At 40.3% G+C, this 23090-nt stretch overlaps 1 protein-coding gene across 6 annotated transcripts in view; it reads right to left on the reverse strand.

Moving 5' to 3' along the window:
* Positions 1–1653: 1653 nt before the first annotated feature.
* Positions 1654–23090, reverse strand: part of mllt1a (MLLT1 super elongation complex subunit a) — a 29210-nt gene continuing 7773 nt past the window's right edge. The window contains exons 2-12 of one of the 6 annotated variants that reach the window (XM_034306921.2): positions 21805–21985; positions 18529–18611; positions 16514–16657; positions 15075–15200; positions 12869–13564; positions 12515–12602; positions 11518–11629; positions 11104–11209; positions 9630–9698; positions 7475–7546; positions 1654–6025 (exon numbers count right to left, since the gene is read on the reverse strand). In XM_034306921.2, the coding sequence (XP_034162812.2) occupies positions 5897–6025; positions 7475–7546; positions 9630–9698; positions 11104–11209; positions 11518–11629; positions 12515–12602; positions 12869–13564; positions 15075–15200; positions 16514–16657; positions 18529–18611; positions 21805–21985 (1806 nt within the window). In that variant the 3' untranslated portion in view covers positions 1654–5896. Of the gene's footprint in view, positions 6026–7474; positions 7547–9620; positions 9699–11103; positions 11210–11517; positions 11630–12514; positions 12606–12841; positions 13565–15074; positions 15201–16513; positions 16658–18528; positions 18612–21804; positions 21986–23090 lie in introns of all 6 variants that reach the window. The other 5 variants (XM_034306920.2, XM_034306919.2, XM_034306917.2 and 2 more) reach the window with 5 other exon arrangements.

Raw genomic sequence — 23090 nt, forward strand, 5'->3', positions numbered from 1 at the left:
AAAAAATGATTCGAATTATAGGCAGTGAAAATGTTAATAAAAAGGGGTTTTATGGGCAGAAAGTATAAAAATAAAATTTTTTTAAAAAATTCAAAAATTGTTGGAATAGTTTGTGAAGTCTGTACAGAGGAGAAAAAGTTTGAGAGGGTCGTGACTGTAAAAAGATGGTGAACTCCTGTTCTTGATTTTTGCTTAATCCTGCTTTAACACCTGATCCACTGTGTCAGCGGACTGACTGCGTTTACATACACAGAATAATCAAAAGCATTTCTGTAGCGTTGTAGGTTCATTTATCATTTTACCAATGAGTTTAGAAGCACTTAAATAATGTGATAAGAGGAAAACTCCGGATCATCAGGTGGCCAATAATCAGATTTGTATTTATATACGAAAGCGGTTATTGAAAATGAGTAAATGAATTAATGAAAAATGTCTAAAAAGAGCTGATTTGGGATCGGATTTTGTCTTTATATGCAAATTCTGTATGATGTCCAAGTGTAAGTTTAAAGTAGTTTACAAAAAACTAACAGAAGGACAGGGAGAACAGAAGAATAATAGAGAAGGACAGGGCAAAAAAAAAAAAAAAAAAAAAAGCTGATTAGGACTAAAAGTTAAAAAAAAAAAAAGAAAAAAAGGGAAACATATGCGGTCAGGCTGATTTTGTGGACAGATGTTCAATCCTTGACGGTTCAGGGATTTATTTAGTAGGAAGCCACTGTTTTTGTTAAATGTGGCTTTCGTTTCAGAATGAAATGTAAACCTGAACTATTATACAGATGTGAAAAATGTCATTTTCAGATTTTAGTTTGGTAGGAAAAAAAAAAAAAAAACACGATTTCCCACTTACCTCGCATGTATTCAATCAGCCGAGACCTTTTCAGTGTCTGAAGTTTGCCTCTTTTTATTTATGCACTGGAGCTACGAGGCTAACGTAGCTAACAAATAATGGAAGTCTATAGCCATCAGTTTATCTGTGTGTAATCGGACAAATCAAAATCTTCACACACTGGGGGTATTGAGAGAGACATTATCATCAACGGAGTGACTTTTAATGGATAAACTCCGCCTTCAGAGTATAGGCCACACCTCCTATCTGAGACTGATGCCATTTTATTTATTAAAATGGATAAAGAAAGAAAGAGTGTCTGAAACACTGAAGAATGAGGTTTGAAATAGGGCTGAGTGATATGATAAAAATATATATCACACTTGGATAATTCACAATATGTATCGCGATATATAATTTAGGTAACAAACAGCCGGCAAAACACTGTGCTGCAATGAAACTAAAAATTAATAACAAATGTTAAACTAATGATACTGAAAAAAATGACACTGAAAAGTTTCTGTGAAAAAAAAAATTAAAGAATAGATTTTTAAAAATGACATCAAATCAGCTGTTTCCATTCAGTTCGTAATTATTTTAAAAATTGTAAATAAAAAAAAATAAAATAAAATCACGATATCGACGATATCTCAGAAAAGTGTCATGACATAATTTACTACGATGTAAATATTATAATCATATCACCGAGCCCTAATCTCAGACAACAACGCCTAACTAATGGCTTGTCAGAAACATTTACAGCTCACTTCTAAGTTAATTTGGATTAAAAAAGAAAATCTATAAAAAGCAAGCCAGTAACAGACACCTTACACTCGGAAAACGTATTTATTGTACCTTTAAATCCACCACGTACACGAGGGAGTGTGTGAACAGGACGAGCGGAAACACTGAACGAGTATACGACTCGATGAGTTTATTAATCATATGACTTTTTTTATGCGATAAAAACATTACAAAGGTAACATCGTTCATCCTCGCGCGTCCCGCTTGCATTAAATGACCACATGGTGGCACTGAATTCCCCACAAAGCTGCGACTTTGTTCCATGCGGCCGTTTTTTTTCCTTAAAAAAAAAAAACAAAACAAACAAACAAAAAAAATACATCGTCCGAACATGTTTAATCCCCAAACACAAACATACAAGCACTGACTGGCACGAGAAAACCCTCTCTCAGTCTCTGAGTGATATCCCACAATGCACTGAGAGCGTCCGGAGAGGAAGGAGCAACCGTTACGGTGATCGATGACGTTTATTGTATATACATGTATATGCGTGTAGACAGAAACATGAAGCGGAGTGACATCAGAAGGTTGTGAGTTCGAATCCCATGATGCATGTCCTTGAGGAAAGTGAAGTCCTTGTGAACGTGATGAGAGAGGATTAGTGTTTAATGCTCCTTTAGCATACTTCACACAAGTACGTACGTACGGATGAGCGGTGCACAGTGCGGCGGCGTCCGCTCCGTCACTCGAGGAAAAGTTTTGCTCTTCGAGGCTCGTAGTGGATTCTGAGGCGCCGCAGGAAGATAATTCCAAAATAAAAATTCAAATAAAATAAAAATAACAGTCTCGGGGCCTAACCTGCAGTCACGAACATGCCGACGTGAAATAATAGTGATAGAAAATAAAACGAACAAACAAAAAAATTAAAAGCATATTGCATGTAAATATCGTATAAACTTTCTTTAAAAATACAGTTCAGATAATTAAGTACTCGAGTCACCACAGCCAGAAAAGTGCAGAGGTATACAAATAAAAAATATAACCTAATATTTAACATAACACACGCTGACTGGTCTGGGGTCACTTCTCACAGAGACGTCAATCAAACTCCACGTAGCTCCGCCCAGTTCTGCCCCCGCCTCCCATGACCCATCCCCTGTTATGATTCAAAGCGTCCGGTCAAAAGTTAAGAGTTCATGAACCCGGACTTGGGGGAGTCAAAAGTTCATGCACAATAGAGGACTGAATGATTTGCACACACAAATCTCTCTCTTTATACACACACACACACACACACTCAGAGAGAGAGAGAGAGAGAGAGAGAGAGAGAGAGAGGGAGAGAGAGAGCGACAGACAGCTCAGACCCGATATCAGATCCCACACACACACACACACACACACACACACACACACACACACACACACACACACACACACACGAGTTTTTAAATCTTAAAAAACTCTATAGTAATGGAAAAGGTACAGCCAATCATGACTTGAAACCACACACACACACACACACACACACACACACACACACACACACACACACACACACACACACACACACACACACACAGGGTTAAGGAAAGGGCGTGGGGGCTGTCGAGCCTCTTGAATCTATTAGCATCAGAAAGAAGAAAGCGGGTCGTGGAGAATAAAGAAGACAAACACGAGAGCCACAGTGAAGGAAAAAAAAAAAACAACTCAAGATTTCTCGTTGCTCTTAAAGGGGACGTGAGAGTAACGACTTCGCTGCAGACATCCAGAGAGGCTGCGTGTCTCGTTACGCTCAGATCACGACTACTTCCTCATAACATAACTATTTCCTACTGTGTGCTCGTTGCGTTTATCAGTATCGAGCTTCGGCTCAAATCACACACTTAAAACAACTAGACAGTGTTTGAGTATACAGAACCATCGAGCGTACAGTAAAAGACCTGGATGATGGACTTTACAGTGGACAATCCCATCATGCAGCACAGTACAGAATGGGCGGGGCTTGTAGCCTCACCCGCCGTTCACACTAGTAACTGACGAGTCATTCGTGTCGCTTGTGGGCGTGGCCTTTCTAGCGACGAGAAACGTTTCAGTAGCTATATATAGCTTCTAAAGCGAATTAAATGTAAATTAAATAACGCGACAAACTAGCTAACTGTACTAGCTACGTACGCTCATCAGAGGCAACAACGATCTCTGCGACTTCCTTCTTTTTAAAGATTTATAAATTTTTTTCGTAATGCCTTTACACATTAAACAAACAGTAAATGGACACAAAACTCGTTTATCGGTAAACATCGTGAACGTCAGACCACACGTGCCACAAGAATCATATGAACCAATTCAAAGGAATCGTCTGAACCAATCGTTTAGATTTGTCGCTTTATCATGTCATAACTAATTCGTTATTTGCTTAAACTGAGAAAATCTCTACTCAAACGTCACTCCGTCGCTGAAATCACAGTTCTTCGTCACACACGTACGCAGAAAATGAACAATCGCCTGTTGCTTGCTAGTGCGAACGTAGTGTCAGTCTCCGTCTGCTCTGTAATAAACTGTTGAAAAACATCACACGCTTCTCGTGCAAAAAGTGTCTTCTACTTTTGAACGTAGTAAAGATTTTTATTAGGTTGTAGTGTGCGATTTGAGACACAACCTCAGCCTTCAATTAACCTAAATTAATTAGTGAATTCTTTAACACAGTTGTACAGCGGAAAATACTCGTTCCTGATTGGCTGGCTGAGTCTTATATCAAGAAACCTCAAACTTAAACCTCAAACCCAAATCAACGTCTAACCATGACGACGAGAATCGATAAACAGTATTTTTACGCTTTGCTGTTCAACAAAAGACGTATAAACACATTACAGTATTTCTAAACCACAATTAAAAGCGACATGTGAATGGAGAAGGACCGCCCTCCGAGACGTAACCATAGCAACAGCCTTATAATAGTTGACTATTTGGTGAAATTTGCCTCTACGAATTGCGTCATTTTCTGATTTCTGATTCTGTTGGCCGTTATATCTCTGAGCTCTCTCACAAATTAAAACGTGTCATGTTGTAAATTTCAGCATTAAGATAATGTTAAAGAAACAAAATTAAAACATATCACCTGACGCTTATGTAAAATGCTAACACATTAATGTATGCTAATTTAAACTAAAGCAATGCTGATAATCAGCTCAATGTGCCAGGTGTAAAAATATTGGCACCCACCATTCGGCTTCACTTATTAAGTGGTAACCAAATTTAGTTTAGCTTCTATGAGTTCAGGATCACGAGACGTCATTTTATGGACAGCCTGGCCTCTCTGGATGTCTGCACTTCACAATTACACGTCACGTCTTTTTCCAACGATTCTCTCTCTCTTTTCCTGTTTAAGCACGATCCAGACGTGACAAGACGAAAACCCTACAAAAAAAAAACATGATCCCCGAATACTTCCACACATTGCACACATCTATGTACAATATTCAAGGAGTCTCTAAAAGGCCTACTTGGCAAACACAGTCGTTAATACTCACTGGCGAAAAACCGGGAGACGATGAGCTCCGGCTTTAGAGAGAACGCGGTCGGAGGGAAACACTAGTTTTGCAGGCGTCAGGCGTGGAGAAAGGAGGATGCGTGGGTGTGTGTGTGCTTCGTTAGCAACACCGAGGGCCACACGACGCTTTCAACAGCTTTCAATACTGCTCCCGAACGCAGGCAGTCGGCTGGTTGGTGGTAAAAGGCACTAAGCGCTAGCCCTAGGCGACAAAAACGTACATTCGCTCATCTCTCACGTCTTGTTCACGTCTCCCTCCATCAAAAATACTTCTGTACAAAAATAAAAAAAATATTAAAAAAGAGCAGGATGTGAGAGCATGGCTACTTTCGGGACGAACGCTCAAGTGCTGGAGGAAGAGGAGAGAAGGAAGCATGAAAAGAATAGGACACACACACACACACACACACACACACACACACACATCTGACACACACACACACACACACACACACACACTTTCACATGCACACTTTAGCAGGCTGTGGTTTGCGTCGTGAGCAAACTGAAAAGCGAGAGGACGGCTGTGCTCTTCATCACACAGCTCCCAGAACATCGTCACTTCGACAGGAAGCGCTGCTCCGACTTCATCACTTCATTCCCTCCTTCTCTCTCCGTGCCTCTTCGTCTTCACAACACTTTGCTGTGGATTTTGTTCACGCCGCCGCTTTTCTTTTCTTTTTTTTTTTCCTCCAGCCGCGCCTTTGAGCCTACCCTCAAGCCCGGTGCGGAGAATGAGGGCAAGCTCCGCCCCCCCCTCGGACCCGTCCCGCTTCCTGTCACGTGGCCGTGGCCTCGAGGTAGCTCTGCAGTTTGCGCACGGTCGACTCGTCCAGCGAGAACAGGTCGAAGTCGAACGTGGTGTTGGTGACGTTGAAGTGGCCCGTTTCCTCGATCAGGTTCACGATCTGCGCAGGACAGAGAATCTGATCAGCTCACAAACGTACACTTTACAATTCTTACCAAAAAAAACCAACAACTCTGCAACAGCTGTTCACATGCAAAACTTTTAATCAGCCTGATTTCAGATGTTTCCATGTTATCCATAAACTGTGTTGCATTATGCAAGCTGTAAAGAATGCATCCTTTCTTTTCATGTCATTTCGATTCCCTACACAATCACCGCATCTCCGCATGAAGACCTGACACACTGGGGTTTATACGGACGACAAGGTGGACAAAAGTTACGATTCTTCAAGGTTCTGAAAGTTATTACGAATCAAGGCCACGAGACGCAGACATCATCTGAAGAAAGGTGTAGAGAAGAAGCTGGATCGCACCATCCTGTGCAAAACGCTTTGCTCCTTCTATAAATTCTCACGACAAAGTAAAAGCTCTTCCTGGAGAGATCTCAACACCCGTCTTGTTGATGTATATGATGTACATCTTGTACATGCAGGTGAAGCATCACATGGAGTGAGTGAGCTGAACTTAGGATGTTTTTATGAGCGTTTTGTGTTGTAATAAATTGGAAACGTTTTTGAAAAGACATGAAATACTTTGAATTTCAGGTAAGAAGGCTTACCTGCATTAAAAGACCAATCCATTATGTATTTAGCTAGGGAATCAAAATGGCCGCATAGTTACAAACGCGTTGCACTGAACTGCGTAGGCCACATGTCAGAGCTGCTGTTGTCACTGAATTATTATAAATGTGTTGCTTAATCACACTTTCAACATGGCTGTAGAGGTAAAACATCAGAGTTCGATTATCATCCATTTCCTCTGAAATCTCTGAGTAACTGAATCTCTGCTGATAGCAGAGCTGAGCTCTAATATGTGACGAATAAAACAGTCTGTGTTGTTCAGTTACAGAAAAATAATCAACGCCGGGGTGGTGTGATGAAGCGGAGTTCCTCTTACGATCCTAAAGGTTCATCCTGGAAGCGTTATTCCTCTTACGCTATAGCAGTGTAGCAACGATTACAGTTTTCTAGTTATTAGAAAGACAAGTTTTTTTATCCATTTATAGTTACATAGTTACATTAAACATTGTGGAATGTTCATGAAACGAGTTAGTTTCGGTTCTCACACACGCTCTCTTGAAATTAATGGCAAAAAAGAAAACTTGGCTGTTGCAGCTATAAACACTCGTTCTGTCACCAGCCTCTCCCGCTTCCTTGCATTGTGAGCGTCATATCAGGTCGTCCGTTCCCGTCTGCATGTGAGTAAAAAAAAAAAAAAACTGCCCACTCATGAGATTTTCAGCTCGTCTTTAACTTCTAACACACCACAACACACTGGCAGACATCATAGTTCCTCACTGTGTTCACGTGGACGTGGGGTATAACTAATACCCTCAAACCTTTAATCAGGTATTCAAATATTCTCACACACACACACACACACACACACACCTGCTGTAGGACATTTCGCTCTCTCAGTGCCATTAGTCTGCGATGGAGGTCCACTAACTCCTCTGTGTAAGCCTGAGATAGATAGATAGAGAGAGAGAGAGAGAGAGAGAGAGAGAGAGAGAGAGAGAGATAAACTTTACGAGTAAAAACATTACACAAGGAAAAGATATCAAACTGATATCGCTGTGAACTGGAATTTATCAACATCTGTATCAGTCAGTATTGAGATATAACAGCAATACTGATCTGATTTTACTCTTATAATCTTAATAAATAATAAATCATTTGTGTAATAAATTGTCGAAGCGCTCTTCTCTGTCTTTTCAGATACCACTCACTAGTCATGAATATTCATAAGCAGTATCCAATCACAACACTTATTAATATTCATTAATTAGCCTCGCATAATTTCTGAAATACAGCTGTCAGGGTGGCTGGATGCTTTAGTGCAGTGAGGTTATACTACAGTTTATCACTCACACACTCACTCACACACTCACTCACACACTCACTCACACACTCACTCACTCACACACTCACTCACACACTCACTCACTCACACACACACTCACACACTCACTCACTCACACACACACTCACACACTCACTCACACACTCACTCACACACTCACTCACACACTCACTCACTCACACACTCACTCACACACTCACTCACACACTCACTCACTCACACACTCACTCACACACTCACTCACTCACACACTCACTCACACACTCACTCACACACTCACTCACTCACACACACACTCACACACTCACTCACACACTCACTCACACACTCACTCACACACTCACTCACACACTCACTCACACACTCACTCACACACTCACTCACTCACTCACTCACTCACACACTCACTCACACACTCACTCACACACTCACTCACACACTCACTCACACACTCACTCACACACTCACTCACACACTCACTCACACACTCACTCACTCACACACTCACTCACACACTCACTCACTCACACACTCACTCACACACTCACTCACACACTCACTCACACACTCACTCACTCACACACACACTCACACACTCACTCACACACTCACTCACACACTCACTCACTCACACACACACTCACTCACACACTCACTCACACACTCACTCACTCACTCACACACTCACTCACACACTCACTCACACACTCACTCACACACTCACTCACACACTCACTCACTCACACACTCACTCACACACTCACTCACACACACTCTCACACACACTCTCACACACACTCTCACACACACTCTCACACACACTCTCACACACACACTCGCACTCACACACTCTCACACACACACTCTCACACACACACACTCACTCTCTCACACACACATCTGTCATCTTTAAAATCAGCGTTATGTAACGTGTTGCTGTTTCAAAACCGAGCAAAAATACACTGCATTACTAACAAAATGTAATGAAATAATAAAATTCATTTATTTTTTGCAGGTTCAACCTATATTACGCAATTTTTTTTTTACTGCATTAAAAAACTTAAATAAAAAATAAGCAAGAGAAAAACATTAAAAACTGTAAAATAAAAAATAAATAAATAAGCATTACATTATAAATTATATTTTATTATAATTAAATATCACTAAAAAAATTTATATATATATATATATATGAATAAACTGCTCAGCAAGCGTACAGCCAGAATAAAAAACAGCTCTAACAAAGGGTTTTTATGGCTCAGGACTGACTTTTAGTGGATATTGTGCTTCATTTAACTGTAGAGACTGAAAATGGATAAAATTCACTCCATTATGCTGCTGTTTGTGATCAGGATTTTCATATAATAGTCATTTATAGAGATTTATTTAAAAATGTGTGAAACACAGTTTTGGATTTTACCAAACAAAGAGAATGGTTTTGCCTTGAGCTTGTGCTGTATGCTAATTTAAACCACTGACCAATCACAGTAGAGTATGTAAATAACATGCAGATGTAACCCCATGTGTGATGTAAAAACAGTCCGCGATCCTAAACGGTGCGTAAAAGGTGCGTAGGAAGGATCTCGTCACGGCTGAAGTGAAGGGAAAAAAGTTAGAAGCCCATTTTCACAATGTAAGCAGAGTGTAAAGTGCTGAATGAAAAGGTGGATTTACCCTTCCTACCTTGTCGTAGCCCTTCTTCATAACCTTCTCCTGCCTCAGGCACGGGTCGGGACTTTTCCTCCCCGTCACCTGAACAACACAGAGAATTTTTTTTAAAAATTGGTATAAAAAAAATATTTTGAGCAAGGAGATCGTTCCCATGTTTTCATTTTCTTTCTAATCCTCGTTCTTCAGTCGAGCTCTAATACTGGCTTTGGTTATAATCAGTAACCTAACATTCATGGCAATAAAGCAACACTGAGCGGTGTGGTGAAATGAAAAAACAGAGAGGGAAATACAGAAAAAGATAAAAAGAAAAAAAAAAAGAGAGAAAAATCAACAAAAAACAAGAGCGAAAGGGATCAGGAAGAAAAGCAGAAAAGCAAATAGAGGAATAGCAGATGAGAGAAAGACAAATAATAAAAGTACAGCGAGGAGGAGGAAGAAGAGAGAGAATATGGCCAGAGAGAGAGAGAGAGAGAGAGAGACAGACAGAGAGAGAGAGAGACAGAGAGAGATGGGGGGTAAACAGAGTGTGAGAAAAAAAAAGGAGGGAGGAAGAGGTAGAGAGAATGTGACAGGGAGGGCATGAGGAGGAGAAGAAGAAGATGACAGAAGGAGAAAGAGGAAGAAAGAGACTGATGGGGGAAGGAGAGCAAGATGAGAAGAAGAAGAAGAAGAAAGAGTAAGAGAGATAGACAGGGAAAAACAGAGAAAGAGAAGTGTGGAGTGTGTGAGAGAGAGACACAAAAACAGAGTGAGAGAGGCAGAGAGAGAAAGACAGAGAGTATGTGGGAGAGAGAGAGACAGAGTGAGAGAGTGAGAAATGGAGAAAGACAGACAGAGTGTGTGTGAGAGAGAAACAGATAGAGACGGAGCATGTGAGAGAAAAATAGTGAAAGAAAAAAAAAAAAAACAGAAAGAGAGACAGACAGAGACGGACAGAAATAGAAACAGAGAGAAAGACAGACAAGAGAAAACGTGAGAAAAGACTGAGAGTAGTGAGAGAATGACAGACAGGAACAGATGGGGAGACACACACACACAGAGAGAGAGAGAGAGAGAGAAACAGACAAAAGCGAGAGTGTGGGAGAGAAACAGACAGAGAGAGACAGACAGGTTCATTCAGAATGGATGCTGTGGATGCTGTATTTCAGTAGTTTTTATGTCGGTATGTCAGTGATGAATCGTGTCGTGTCACTTTCCTGTTCTCTCATCACCACACTCGCACTCGCACAACCTCATAAACCCCTCCAGCCTCCTGTCAATCACTCCTCACCCTCACACACTAACGAGGACAACACACAAGCTGGGGCTGGAATATTCACTCTGAGGACGCTATTAACGCTGTGTAGCTATAATCCTGGAGCTCTGTGTGTGTGTGTGTGTGTGTGTGTGTGTGTGTGTGTGTGTGTGTCCTGAACGGAGTCGTGAGTGTATCACAGAGTGTGTCCTGAACAGAGCTCACTGATTGGCTGCTGTGGTTTCTGCTCACCTTATTATTATTGGAGGCGGAGGTGTGTTTGGGCGCAGGGGGAGGCGGGTCTCGGCTGGGTCGGTGAGGTCCATCGCTGCTGTCACTCTCGCTGTCTAAACTCAGCCTAAAGGTGCAAAGAGTTCAAAGTTCAGCTGTTCAAACTGTTATGATCGGAATTCATTCAGTCACGGCATTCCCGCACTTCAGCTGTGTGCAATCAGCTCATAAATCTTTGTAACCGTTGCAAAAGATTGCGACACAAGGAGTGGTGAGCGGGGCACTCGAGTAAATGTTTACACTATGCAAACAAATCTTTTCTTTATCTCTCCCCTGCGCTATACGGAGGCTTAAAGATCAACTCAGTGACACACACAGAGAGAGAGAGAGAGAGAGAGAGAAAAGAAGAAAAAGATAAAGAATGGAAAGAGAGACCTGGAGTCACGGTTAGGGGGGTTGTTCTTCACCGGCGTCTCTTCATCCGAGCTGCTGTCGTCTTCGTCAGACTCCTCGGACTGCATGTCCTCCACCATGGAGCGCAGAGGTCCTGCGTGACACCACCCGCTTTTATCATCATCATCATCATCATCATCATCATCATCCATAAAGCAACACCTGATTCCACTCAGTACAATCGTTCATGTGAAGCTGCTCAGTGCTGAGATGTGGTTCAGTGATTAAACGGTTAAAAAGTCGAGAGCTTTTTCTATGTTTGCTCACAAGTGAGTTTAACACGAGAGCTACTGTAGATTAGATACTGAGCAAGAAATAAATCAGTGTTGATAATTAAGGATTAATTAAGGAAATATTAAGGATTAAGTCTTATATATGTAGCAGAGGTACGATGGTTACTGAGCTATACTTCTTATACAAACATGGACGACTTTTATGTGGAAAAAAGGATGTATTAAAAACGACAGTGAGAGACAGAGAGAGACGGAGAATAAGGGAGACAGACAAAGTAGAGTGTGTGAGAGCAACAGCAATGGAGTGAGACAGACACAGAGAAATGGACAGATAAAAGAGAGTGACAAACTAAGTGAGAGAGACAGAGAGAGTCAGGGAGAGTCAGAGAGAGAGAGAGAGAGAGAGAGTGTATGAGAGTGAGACAGAAACAGAATGAGAGAGAGACAAAAATAGACAGAGAGACAGACAGAGAGAGAAACAGTCAGACAGTTTATGAAAGTGAGACAGAAACAGAGTGAGACAGAAACAGAGTGAGAGAGAAAGAGAGAGATTAATGCAATTAAGGCAAAAGAGCAAAAAAGTACGCTTGTCTATTGTCATGTTCAAATTAATGTGATGGCATTATAGATGCAAAAATATTGCCCTCTGTATGTGTGTGTGTGTGTGTGTGTGTGTGTGTGTATGTGTGTGTGTGTGTGTGTGTGTGTGTGTGTGAAGCTGCTGACTGCCACACTGAATTTCTCACCTTGGCCTTGTTTCTGTTGCGGCTCAAAGTCTGAGTCAGAGCTGGACTCCGAACTGGAGCTGGAGTTCGACGGACTGGAGGGAGCCGACTGCTGCAGGGACGAGAGACAGAGAGAGAGAGAGAGAGAGAGAGAGAGAGAGAGACAGAGAGAGAGAGAGAGAGAGAGAAAAGAGAGAGAGAGAAAAACAGAGTTGACAGTTTAATGACGCTCGACCAATTGTGCATCGATAATGAAACACATTTACTGTATGCAAAACACAAATAGAATTTTTATGCAAATATGAATGGTTTACAAATTAAAGTGCGTGTCTAACGCTCAGTCTTCACCATCTGCAGCGCTGATCTCGCTCTGACCTCAGACTTGGACGAGAGCTCGTCGTCAGAGTTCGACTCGTCTGACTCGGGCGGCTTCTTCTGCTCTTTGACCTCCGGGGTCTCGGGTTTGCCCTTCATCCAGCACCCTCTTTGCTTCGAGTTCTTCTTCTCTCCAAAACCCGAAGCTGGAGCCATGGAGGAGGAGGAAGAGGATGATGAGACGCGAGGGGAGGTGCCTGGAAAAACCCCGCCTCCTGTACTTTTCTGGCTTTCTCCGCCTCCCTTTTTGGGCTTCTTAATGCTGGATTTGGGCGAGTCGGCATTGGAAGGGCGCTTGCTTGCTGATTTGCTCTCTGTCGCTCCCGCTCCTCCACCTCCTCCTCCTCCTCCTCCTCCTCCTCCACCTCCTCCTCCTCCTCCTCCACCCGGACCACCTCCTTTAGGACTTGTTCCTTCCATCTTGGGCTCCTTCAGCGTCAGCTTGGGCTCTTTGAAAGCAGCTTTGGGCGGAGGTTTGCTCTCTTCTTTTACTTTGATCTCAGGCTTCTTTGAAGAGGAGGATGAGGAGAACGACGAAGGCTCGCGGCTGCCTTTGCTGCTGCCGCTGTCTCGTTCGGGTTCTCCCTTAGACGAGCTCTTGCTCTCGGAGTCTTTCCGTGGACGCTCGCGGTGCTCCTTGGCCAGCTTGTGAGGTTTGGGGGCTTTAGAAATGCCGCTGTTATCTTTAGTGAGTTCCTGCAGACAGAGAGAGAGAGAGAGAGAGAAAGAGAGAGAGAAAGAGAGAGAGAGAGATTTAACAGCTTTAATTCCAATGTGAATTGGTAGAAGAATCCCAAAACACACCCTTCACATCAATGTTAGCATCTTCACACAAAGCAGAAGGCTAAAACACACCACATTTCATTTAATACACACTAGCTGTGTGTTTTAAGTCAGGAATAAAACACAACAGGGTTGTTGTCCCGTATCCTGAAGACCTTCACACAAAGGAAAATTTACCGTTACCATTACTGTTACACTGACACTGGAGACTCCTTCCATAAAAGTTAAAAAAAATCTTCTTACACAAAATGTGACCAAATGAGTGATGATTATACATTTATTTATTATTAGTCTCAATACAAGTCCCTTTAGCAAGCTGTTAAGATAGAAATAATAATATAAGATCAACTTGTGATCTGAATCGCAGTCAGACCTACTGTCAAAGCTGCTTTTATAGAAAATTAATCTTTAATAAACCTTCTGACCAATCAGAATCGAGAATTCAACAGCTCTGTGGTATAACTGCATTTAATCCTCTATGTTCATGCATTTGGCTTTGAAACAAGAAGTCAGATTAGGGTGTGTCGAGGGTCTTGATGTATTCCCACATAGTGTTCAGGAAACACCACAACCCCGGAAAACCAATCGATAACTCTCAGAATTTATATTTACGGAGGTGTTACAGATTTAGTACACTCTTCTGAGTGCAAAATGAGATATTAGGGAGATTATGAGCTTTCCAGGAAATGATAATCTGTAGAATTACACCTGAGTATCTGTAAGTCAGCGGTGTACGAGGGCGAGTCAAATGAACACCTTAAAAAGGCGACATAAATTAGAACTGAATTTGTTTCTAGAGGAATGCAGACACTTGTTAAAATTATACTTTTGTGACACTCATTTGCAACAAACAATCCAAAATTGTAAAAAAAAAAAAAAATTAAATAAATAAATTAAAAAAAAGGTTTTTAATTTGACTTACCCTCATATATACTGGATTAAAGATGCTTTAACGGCTTTTTAAAAGCGCTTTGGACTACCGTATGATGGCGTTCCACCTTTTTAACTCTTACACTGTTCTCTCTCACACATTTCTGAAGTTCATTACATCCTTCATTCCTACATCCTTCTGTCCAACATTCATATTGATTTTCATTTCATCACATTAGCCAATATGTCAGCTGTAACCTATTAAACATATAGTTTAAAATGCTAATCCAATATAAAAGGGAAAATAAGAGGAAACAGTGAGAGAATTAATAAAAAAAAAGTAAAAAGAGGGTGGAAAAAAGATAAAACAAGAAGCAGATGATGGTTTAAAGAGCGAGAGAAAGAGAAGGGATGAGGATAAAAAGATAAGCGGGGGGGTTAATGGGGGGGTTAATGGTGAAAAACACAAGAGACAAAGAGAAAGAGTGAAACTTCAGCACTGTTTGGATTTAAAATAAAGAAAAAGAGCAGGAACGTGTGTAACTTTACAGACCTTGGGCCCCTGGGAGCTTTTGCTCTTCTTGGGGTCGGAGAAGGCAGACAGAGGGATTGTGGGAAGCATGGGGTAGTCTGGACTCGGCCTGGACACCAGCTCCGCCCCCTCAGGCACCACGATGATCTGGGAAAGGAAAGAGAGCAGTGTTAAAGCAGTGTTCAATAATAACACACTCCTGATATCTTAGTGCCTTTCTTCTGCTGATGATGAACATCAGTATTTAATCAACAAACGAGATACAACTGCAGAATCCATAAATACTATTCAAATTTTCTGAAATGGCACGACACCACTTCTTCTTTCACGATACCGATAACGAAACCGTGAGTAACATCCGATAGCGATACCTCTGTTTTTTTTTCCTTTAAAAGCTATTAAGCTTTAAATTTGTTTTAAATGAAGTGCTTATAAAATACAGGATTTTTTTAATCCTATGAAAAAAATACAAATCAAGTCTCCAGTTCCAAAAAATTCTTTTCAAAACCCAATTCTAAATTTTTCCATTTTTCCGCTGAGTCAGTCGGTAAGCCAATAAGCGAGTCAGTGAGTGAGTGAGTGAGTCCGTCAGTCGGTAAGTCATGCTGCACTTGAGGTGAAGCTGAAACCTGTAATTCCCCACCTACAACTGGTAAAAACCACAGAAAACGCCCCCTCAACTCGAAATTTCAAATCATCAGCTTAGGCTAGTCTTCTCAACTAGCAGTTTCTTCCCCGTTTACGGAATGACGTCATACCAACATGGCCGCTCATGCTGAGTATAAATGAGTTTATAGCAGTATTGGCTTTAGTTAATATACAGACACAGTATTCGGTTAAATCAATAACACTGACCATATTAATCACTGATTTGAGAAGGTAATCATCAACATTAGAGTTAGCACTAATACAGCCAGCTAGCTCGTTGCTACTCGCTATTGTCCGCTGTTGTCTCTGTGCTGCGATTTCAGTCCAGACTGCTGCATGAATGTGTGCAGTTCACTACAGTGGAGCTGCATCAGTAGCCACGCAGGCCTGTAACTGTGCAAGTGCACTTAAAGTAGCTTTTTATGAGCTTTACACGCTCTTTCAGTACAAACAAAAGACACACTTTCATGGAGGTGTCCATGTTTTTTCCCCCACTTCGCACATCGACCATCCCGAAAATTCCCACCTATAAGGTACCATGAACGCAGCGTTCATCAGTAAGTAAGTGAGACAGTAAGTAGGTCAGTAACTAAGTCAGTCAGTAAGTAATTAAGTAAATAAATATTTAAAAAATTAACATTTACCACAAAATTGCCGTTTCCATTTTCATTTCATATTAAATAATAATAATAATAATAATGTTTCGAAATGTAACACTTTATATACAGGATATAACTGTACTTTATTAGTCTTTAGAACTAGAAGCAGTGATCATAAAGTCGTTTTTTTCCCCCCCGCAGTCCTTCACTCACTCCTCCAGCTCTGACCAGTTTCTTGCGGAAGTCTCGGGTCGGGTTGTTGAAGGTGAGTTTCTCACAGCGCAGGTGATTGACAGGCGGGTTGCCCTCCAGGTTCAGGAAGAGGTCGTAGTTAAAGAGAACCTTCTTCGGCTCCTCCTGCAGCGATTTATATTCAGGGTTACAACACAATTCAACACACACAAACACACACACTAGGATAAAACATGGATAAAAAAAATTCTAAATAAGATTCACTAATCTAAGGTCTGAAAAAGCAAAAAATATCTGAAAGTAGGGGACAAAAAAAAAGAAAGGAAAACCATGGAGGAAGAAGGTGTGAAAGGAAGTTAATGTAGAACGCAAAAATTCCAGAATTCCAAAGTGAACAAAGGAAAGACGCCCAGAAGGGAAGAACTTTGGAAAGAAGGGTTAGTGTTTGGAAATAAGGAAGAAAGTTTAGAAGGAACAGAGGAAGGTAAAAAAAAAAAAAGGTCAAAATTCAAACCTGGAAAATTTGGAAGAGCAGGAGGAAGGGCATTTGAAAGGAAGGTGGGAAGTTCAAAAGAAAGTACAGAATGGAAGAGGAAAGTTGAGAAGGAAAAGAGAAAATAAGGTCAGAAGGAGAAAGAGTAAGGGAGTTTTGGAATGGGAGGAGGGATGTTTTGGAAGGAAGGAAGTTTGGAAGGCAGGAAGAAAAAGAGGATGGAAGTTTGAAAGGATAACAGGAGGAAGGAAATTTAGAAGGATGGGAGGAGGGGAGTTTGAAAGGAAAGTAGGAAGTTCAGAAGAAACACCAGAATCAATAAGGTTTGGAAAGTTCTGGAAGGAAGAGAGAAATGAAGTATGGAAGGAAGTGAGAAAAGAAATCGGAAGAAAGAGAGTAAGGGAATTTGGAAGGAAGATTTGGAAAAAAGAGGTAAGGGCAAAGAAGGAACAAATTTAGTAGTTGACAAGGAAGAGTGAATGGAAGTTTGGAAGTAAGGGAGGACGGAAATCTGGATGAAAGGGAGGAGGGACATTTGTAAGAAAGGGAGGAAGTTCAGAAGAAAGTTCGGAATGGACAAAGAAGGAAGACAGAAAAGAAGGATGGAAGAAAGTGAGAAAAGAAGTATGGAAGGAACTGAGTAAAGGAGTTTGGAAGAAAGGGAGGAGGGATATTTGGAAGGAACTTAGGAAGTTTGTAAGGTAGGACACTTTGGAAAAAGGGTCAAGTAAAAGGAATGAAGGAAGGACGCAAGTAGGACAGTTTGCAAGGAAGAGGACGGAAGTTTAGAAGTAGGGAAGGAGGGAAATCTGGAAGAAAGGGATGAGGGGCGTTTGGAGGGAAGGGAGGAAGTTTGGAAGGAGGGAAATCTGGAACAAAGGGACGAGAGGCGTTTTGCAAGGGAGGAAGTTTGGATGCAGGACAAAAGTTTGAAAGGAAAGGATGAAGTTCAGAAGAAAGTTCGGAAGGATGACAGAAAGGAAGTTTGGAAGGAAGAGCACATTTTGAAACATGTCCGAGGGAAACAGGGACCTGACAGGAGTTTTTTTTAATAAAGTTCTCTTTATGAAGCCGCTGTAAGTGATATGGTCCGGAAGGAAGTGCACCAGATAAGAAGCGCTGGATAGAACACGTTGCCTGTAGAAGTGTATTTCAGGCCAGTGCAGAGTTTATCAGCCACTTCCATCTCGCCTCTCAGCTCAAACACACTCTGTGTGTGTGTGTGTGTGTGTGTGTGTGTGTGTGTGTGTGTGCACGCATGCTTGTCATCTCTATGAGCTCTCTATACACACTGCTGGAGATAAAATACTTCAATATGTGGGCAAAAGGAAGAACCTATGACCCTGAAAGGAGGGGAAACTGTGTGAAGCAGATGTGTGGGTCTGTGTGTGTGTGTGTGTGTGTGTGTGTGTGTGTGGTGAGCGAGAGAGAGAGACAGAGACAGAGAGAGAGGCAGACAGAGAGAGAGAGGGGGAGGGGAAGCAGGAGAGAGAGAGAGAGAGAGAGAGTGAGACTGCAGTAGAACCAGACCATGTGCACTCACCTTGTTTTTAAAGTAGACTTCTATAGGCATTAGAAATCCTGCATATCCTGACTCTTCTACTTTATATGGAGGCTCCTTACACACTGCAATCAACACCAAAACACACACACACACACACACACACACACACATACACACATACACAAAATCAGTCTGCTGTTCTCCATTTCATAGGTCAACACAGCTCACCTTTGCCCCGGGGCTCCGAACTCATCTGTCCTGCAGAGTTTAGTTACAACCTAATCTAACACACCTGACTCAAATATTCACACACTACTCAGGTCTGACAGAGATGTATGCGTGTGTGTGTGTGTGTGTGTGTGTGTGTGTGTGTACATGATATTATGACTAGCATTAAAGGCAATGAGATGAAAGATCTCCGGAAGCAGCTCGGGTTTAATATCGTAAAGTCACTGTTTAATTATATGTACTGAAAATGTAACAGTCTGTTACAGGAATTTTCAAAAACGCTGTACATGTGAACAACTATCTGATGGAATATCTGAAATTAAGTATGATTCAGAGTCGTTTCGATATGATTCAGCACTGCCCAAACACATCTACTGCTAAACAGATAAACATTGTTAGCTCTGAGGCATCGGAGGCCACCAGAGACAAAGCTGTTTATAATTACGCAGTTGTTTTTCATCTATCCATACTACACTATGTAGCGTACTACACCACCTAGTTTATTTACTGTATAACTCTACATAGTGTACTACGCTACCTATAGTACTACACTATTTAGTGTATAACACTATCCATAATACACAATAATGTATTACAAACCATCCATACTACTCTATGTTACTGTATAACATTATCCTCACTACACTATCCACACTACACAGTCTACTGTACTACTCTATGTACTATATAACACTATCCATACTACACAACACACTGTACTACACAACCAACCAAACTACTCTATTTACTGTACAACACTACACTGTCTATAATACTACACCGATAACCATACTACTCCATTTACTCAGTAACACTACCCATACTACACTGTCTACAATACTACACCGATAACCATACTACTCCATTTACTCAGTAACACTACCCATACTACACTGTCTACAATACTGTCTACAATACTACACTGATAACCATACTACTCCATTTACTCAGTTACATTACCCATACTACACTGTCTACAATACTGTCTACAATACTACACCATTAAACATACTACTCCATTTACTCAGTAACACTACCCATACTACACTGTCTACAATACTACACCGATAACCATACTACTCCATTTACTCAGTAACACTACCCATACTACACTGTCTACAATACTGTCTACAATACTACACCGATAACCATACTACTCCATTTACTCAGTTACATTACCCATACTACACTGTCTACAATACTGTCTACAATACTACACCGATAACCATACTACTCCATTTACTCAGTAACATTACCCATACTACACTGTCTACAATACTACACCGATAACCATACTACTCCATTTACTCAGTTACATTACCCATACTACACTGTCTACAATACTACACCGATAACCATACTACTCCATTTACTCAGTAACACTACCCATACTACACTGTCTACAATACTGTCTACAATACTACACCATTAAACATACTACTCCATTTACTCAGTAACATTACCCATACTACACTGTCTATAATACTACACCATTAAACATACTATTCCATTTACTATGTAACACTACCCATACTACACTGTCTACAATACTGTCTACAATACTACACCATTAACCATACTACTCCATTTACTCAGTAACATTACCCATACTACACTGTCTACAATACTACACCGATAACCATACTACTCCATTTACTCAGTAACACTACCCATACTACACTGTCTACAATACTACACCATTAAACATACTACTCCATTTACTCAGTAACATTACCCATACTACACTGTCTATAATACTGTCTACAGTACTACACCATTAACCATACTACTCCATTTACTCAGTAACATTACCCATACTACACTGTCTATAATACTACACCATTAAACATACTACTCCATTTACTCAGTAACATTACCCATACTACACTGTCTACAATACTACACCATTAAACATACTACTCCATTTACTCAGTAACACTACCCATACTACACTGTCTACAATACTACACCATTAACCATACTACTCCATTTACTCAGTAACATTACCCATACTACACTTTCTATAATACTACACCATTAACCATACTACTCCATTTACTCAGTAACATTACCCATACTACACTGTCTATAATACTGTCTACAATACTACACCATTAACCATACTACTCCATTTACTCAGTAACATTACCCATACTACACTGTCTATAATACTACACCATTAAACATACTACTCCATTTACTATATAAAAATATCCATACTACACTGTGTACAATACTATTTAGACAATACTACACCATCAACCATACTACTAAAATTATTGTATAACACTATCCATACTACAATACCATTTACCATACTACACCATTAACCATACTACTCCATTTACTCAGTAACATTACCCATACTGCACTGTCTACAATACTATTTAGACAATACTACACCATTAACCATACTACTCTGTTTACTATATAACATTACCCATACTACTCTGTTTACTATATAACATTATCCATACTACACTACCCATATAATGACTAAAATGATTATTTATCTTCCGCAAAAAACAACAAGGACTAAAACTAAATCCAAATTAGACATCAGGATATAAAAGTAGAGATCGAATGTGCTGCCAGTCCTGCACTGTTTGGACCTCAGTGTATTACAAATGAAGGGAAGGAATTTTATTTCATATTTTTTCTAGGATTACTATGTTATTTCAAGACTTTTTAGAGAAACTGTCATAAAGGGGTTTTTCAGTTCACACACAGGAAAGTTAATAATAATAATAATAATATCATTGCTGATGGTAGATCTCGAGCATCTGTTATTCATCCAAAAACAAATCAGGGCATTACTCAGGATCTCATATTGTCTATAGAGAACGTTTACTCGCCCCGCTTGAAATTAATGTCTGGCTACAGCACTGGAGGCCACGCCCCCTTTCATTAGGAACGACAGGCCGACAGAGGCCACACCCCCTTTCTATACGAATTCAGCTCTCCATCTCCTCGTATTCGACACAATGACGTTAAAAGGAATATTCTTGAATTTAAATATTCTTAAATGTACACGCCCTGCACACATCCTGCGAGACGTGATGACGTGTTGGGAGGGAACACACGCACCTCTCTTGGGCTTGGGGAAGCTGTCGTGCAGGCGGAAGATGACTTTGTCTACAAAGTGCTGGATGTCGCTGTTCTCCGGCCCTCGGACGAACACCATCCAGTCGTGTGTGAAGCCTTCGGACGTGGCCTTCTTCCGCAGCTGAGCACGGTGGCCCAGTTCCAGCTTCACCTGTACTGTGCACTGCGTACACACACACACACACACACACAAAAGTAAACAGTCAAGCCACTGAATTTAAGTTGAAATCAGATTGAAATCAGATTGGGTGGGAAAAAAAAAAAAAAAAAGGCAGGTATGTACAGGTTTATATTATTTAGGCATGTGCCAACATTTTCATATATATTTAAAAATAAAAGTAGTACAACAAAAATATTACTAGTATTATTAGTACATAAACTATATACATATTAGTACTATATACAGTATATTACTCTGTTCATATTACTACATTAAATAAAAAGTAAAATACAAAATAATGCTATAAAATAATTGATAAAAATATCATATCTTTGATGATACTTTATTTAATGTTTAAAAAGATATCTATTTTACATTTTTTCATCTGCAAAATTAACACAGAAAAGGAGACAAAAATTGTTAAAATTCAAATTGTTAAGTACAACAATTTAAAAGAAAAGAAAGCTGAAGAAAGCTGCATTAAAAATTAAAAATAATTAAAAATAAAAATAAAAAATAAAATAAAAAAAGTAATACAAAAATATCTCACAGTATCTCAGAAAAGCATATTGTGTGTAATATCACAATATTGATATCACCCAGAATAATGTTAATAATAAAAATGTTAACATGAACATTATTGTTAATATTCAGACATTAATACTCTTCCGAGTAACAACAATTCTCTGTACATGCAGTGAGTCACTTTTCCCCCTACTCACTTTTCTAGTAGTTTCTCTGTGAATAATATGCTTTAAGACGTCCAACTACGGTTAAAGTCCTCGTTTGCTAAGAGGAGTGTCACTTTAGTGGCCAGCTGCGTTAGTAGATGTGGTCAGTTTAGCATAACCACAAATCTGCATGCAAATAAAACCCCTGCACTGTGTGAGGCATTCTTTCCCCCGAAGTCTTTCTGCCTACAGAACGTGTGGATGCATTTGTATTTAATTCACATGCTGATTAATTCTATTCATTTTAATTTTCACTTCTTCCAACAGACTGATGATAATGCGACTTGGCAGGTAGGATGTTTGCCAAAATCATTTCTTTCTGCTTCTTAACAAGTTAGAATATGAAAATATATATATATATATATATATATATATAT

This window comes from Pangasianodon hypophthalmus, chromosome 8, assembly GCF_027358585.1.
Source record: "Pangasianodon hypophthalmus isolate fPanHyp1 chromosome 8, fPanHyp1.pri, whole genome shotgun sequence".
Lineage (NCBI taxonomy): Eukaryota > Metazoa > Chordata > Actinopteri > Siluriformes > Pangasiidae > Pangasianodon > Pangasianodon hypophthalmus.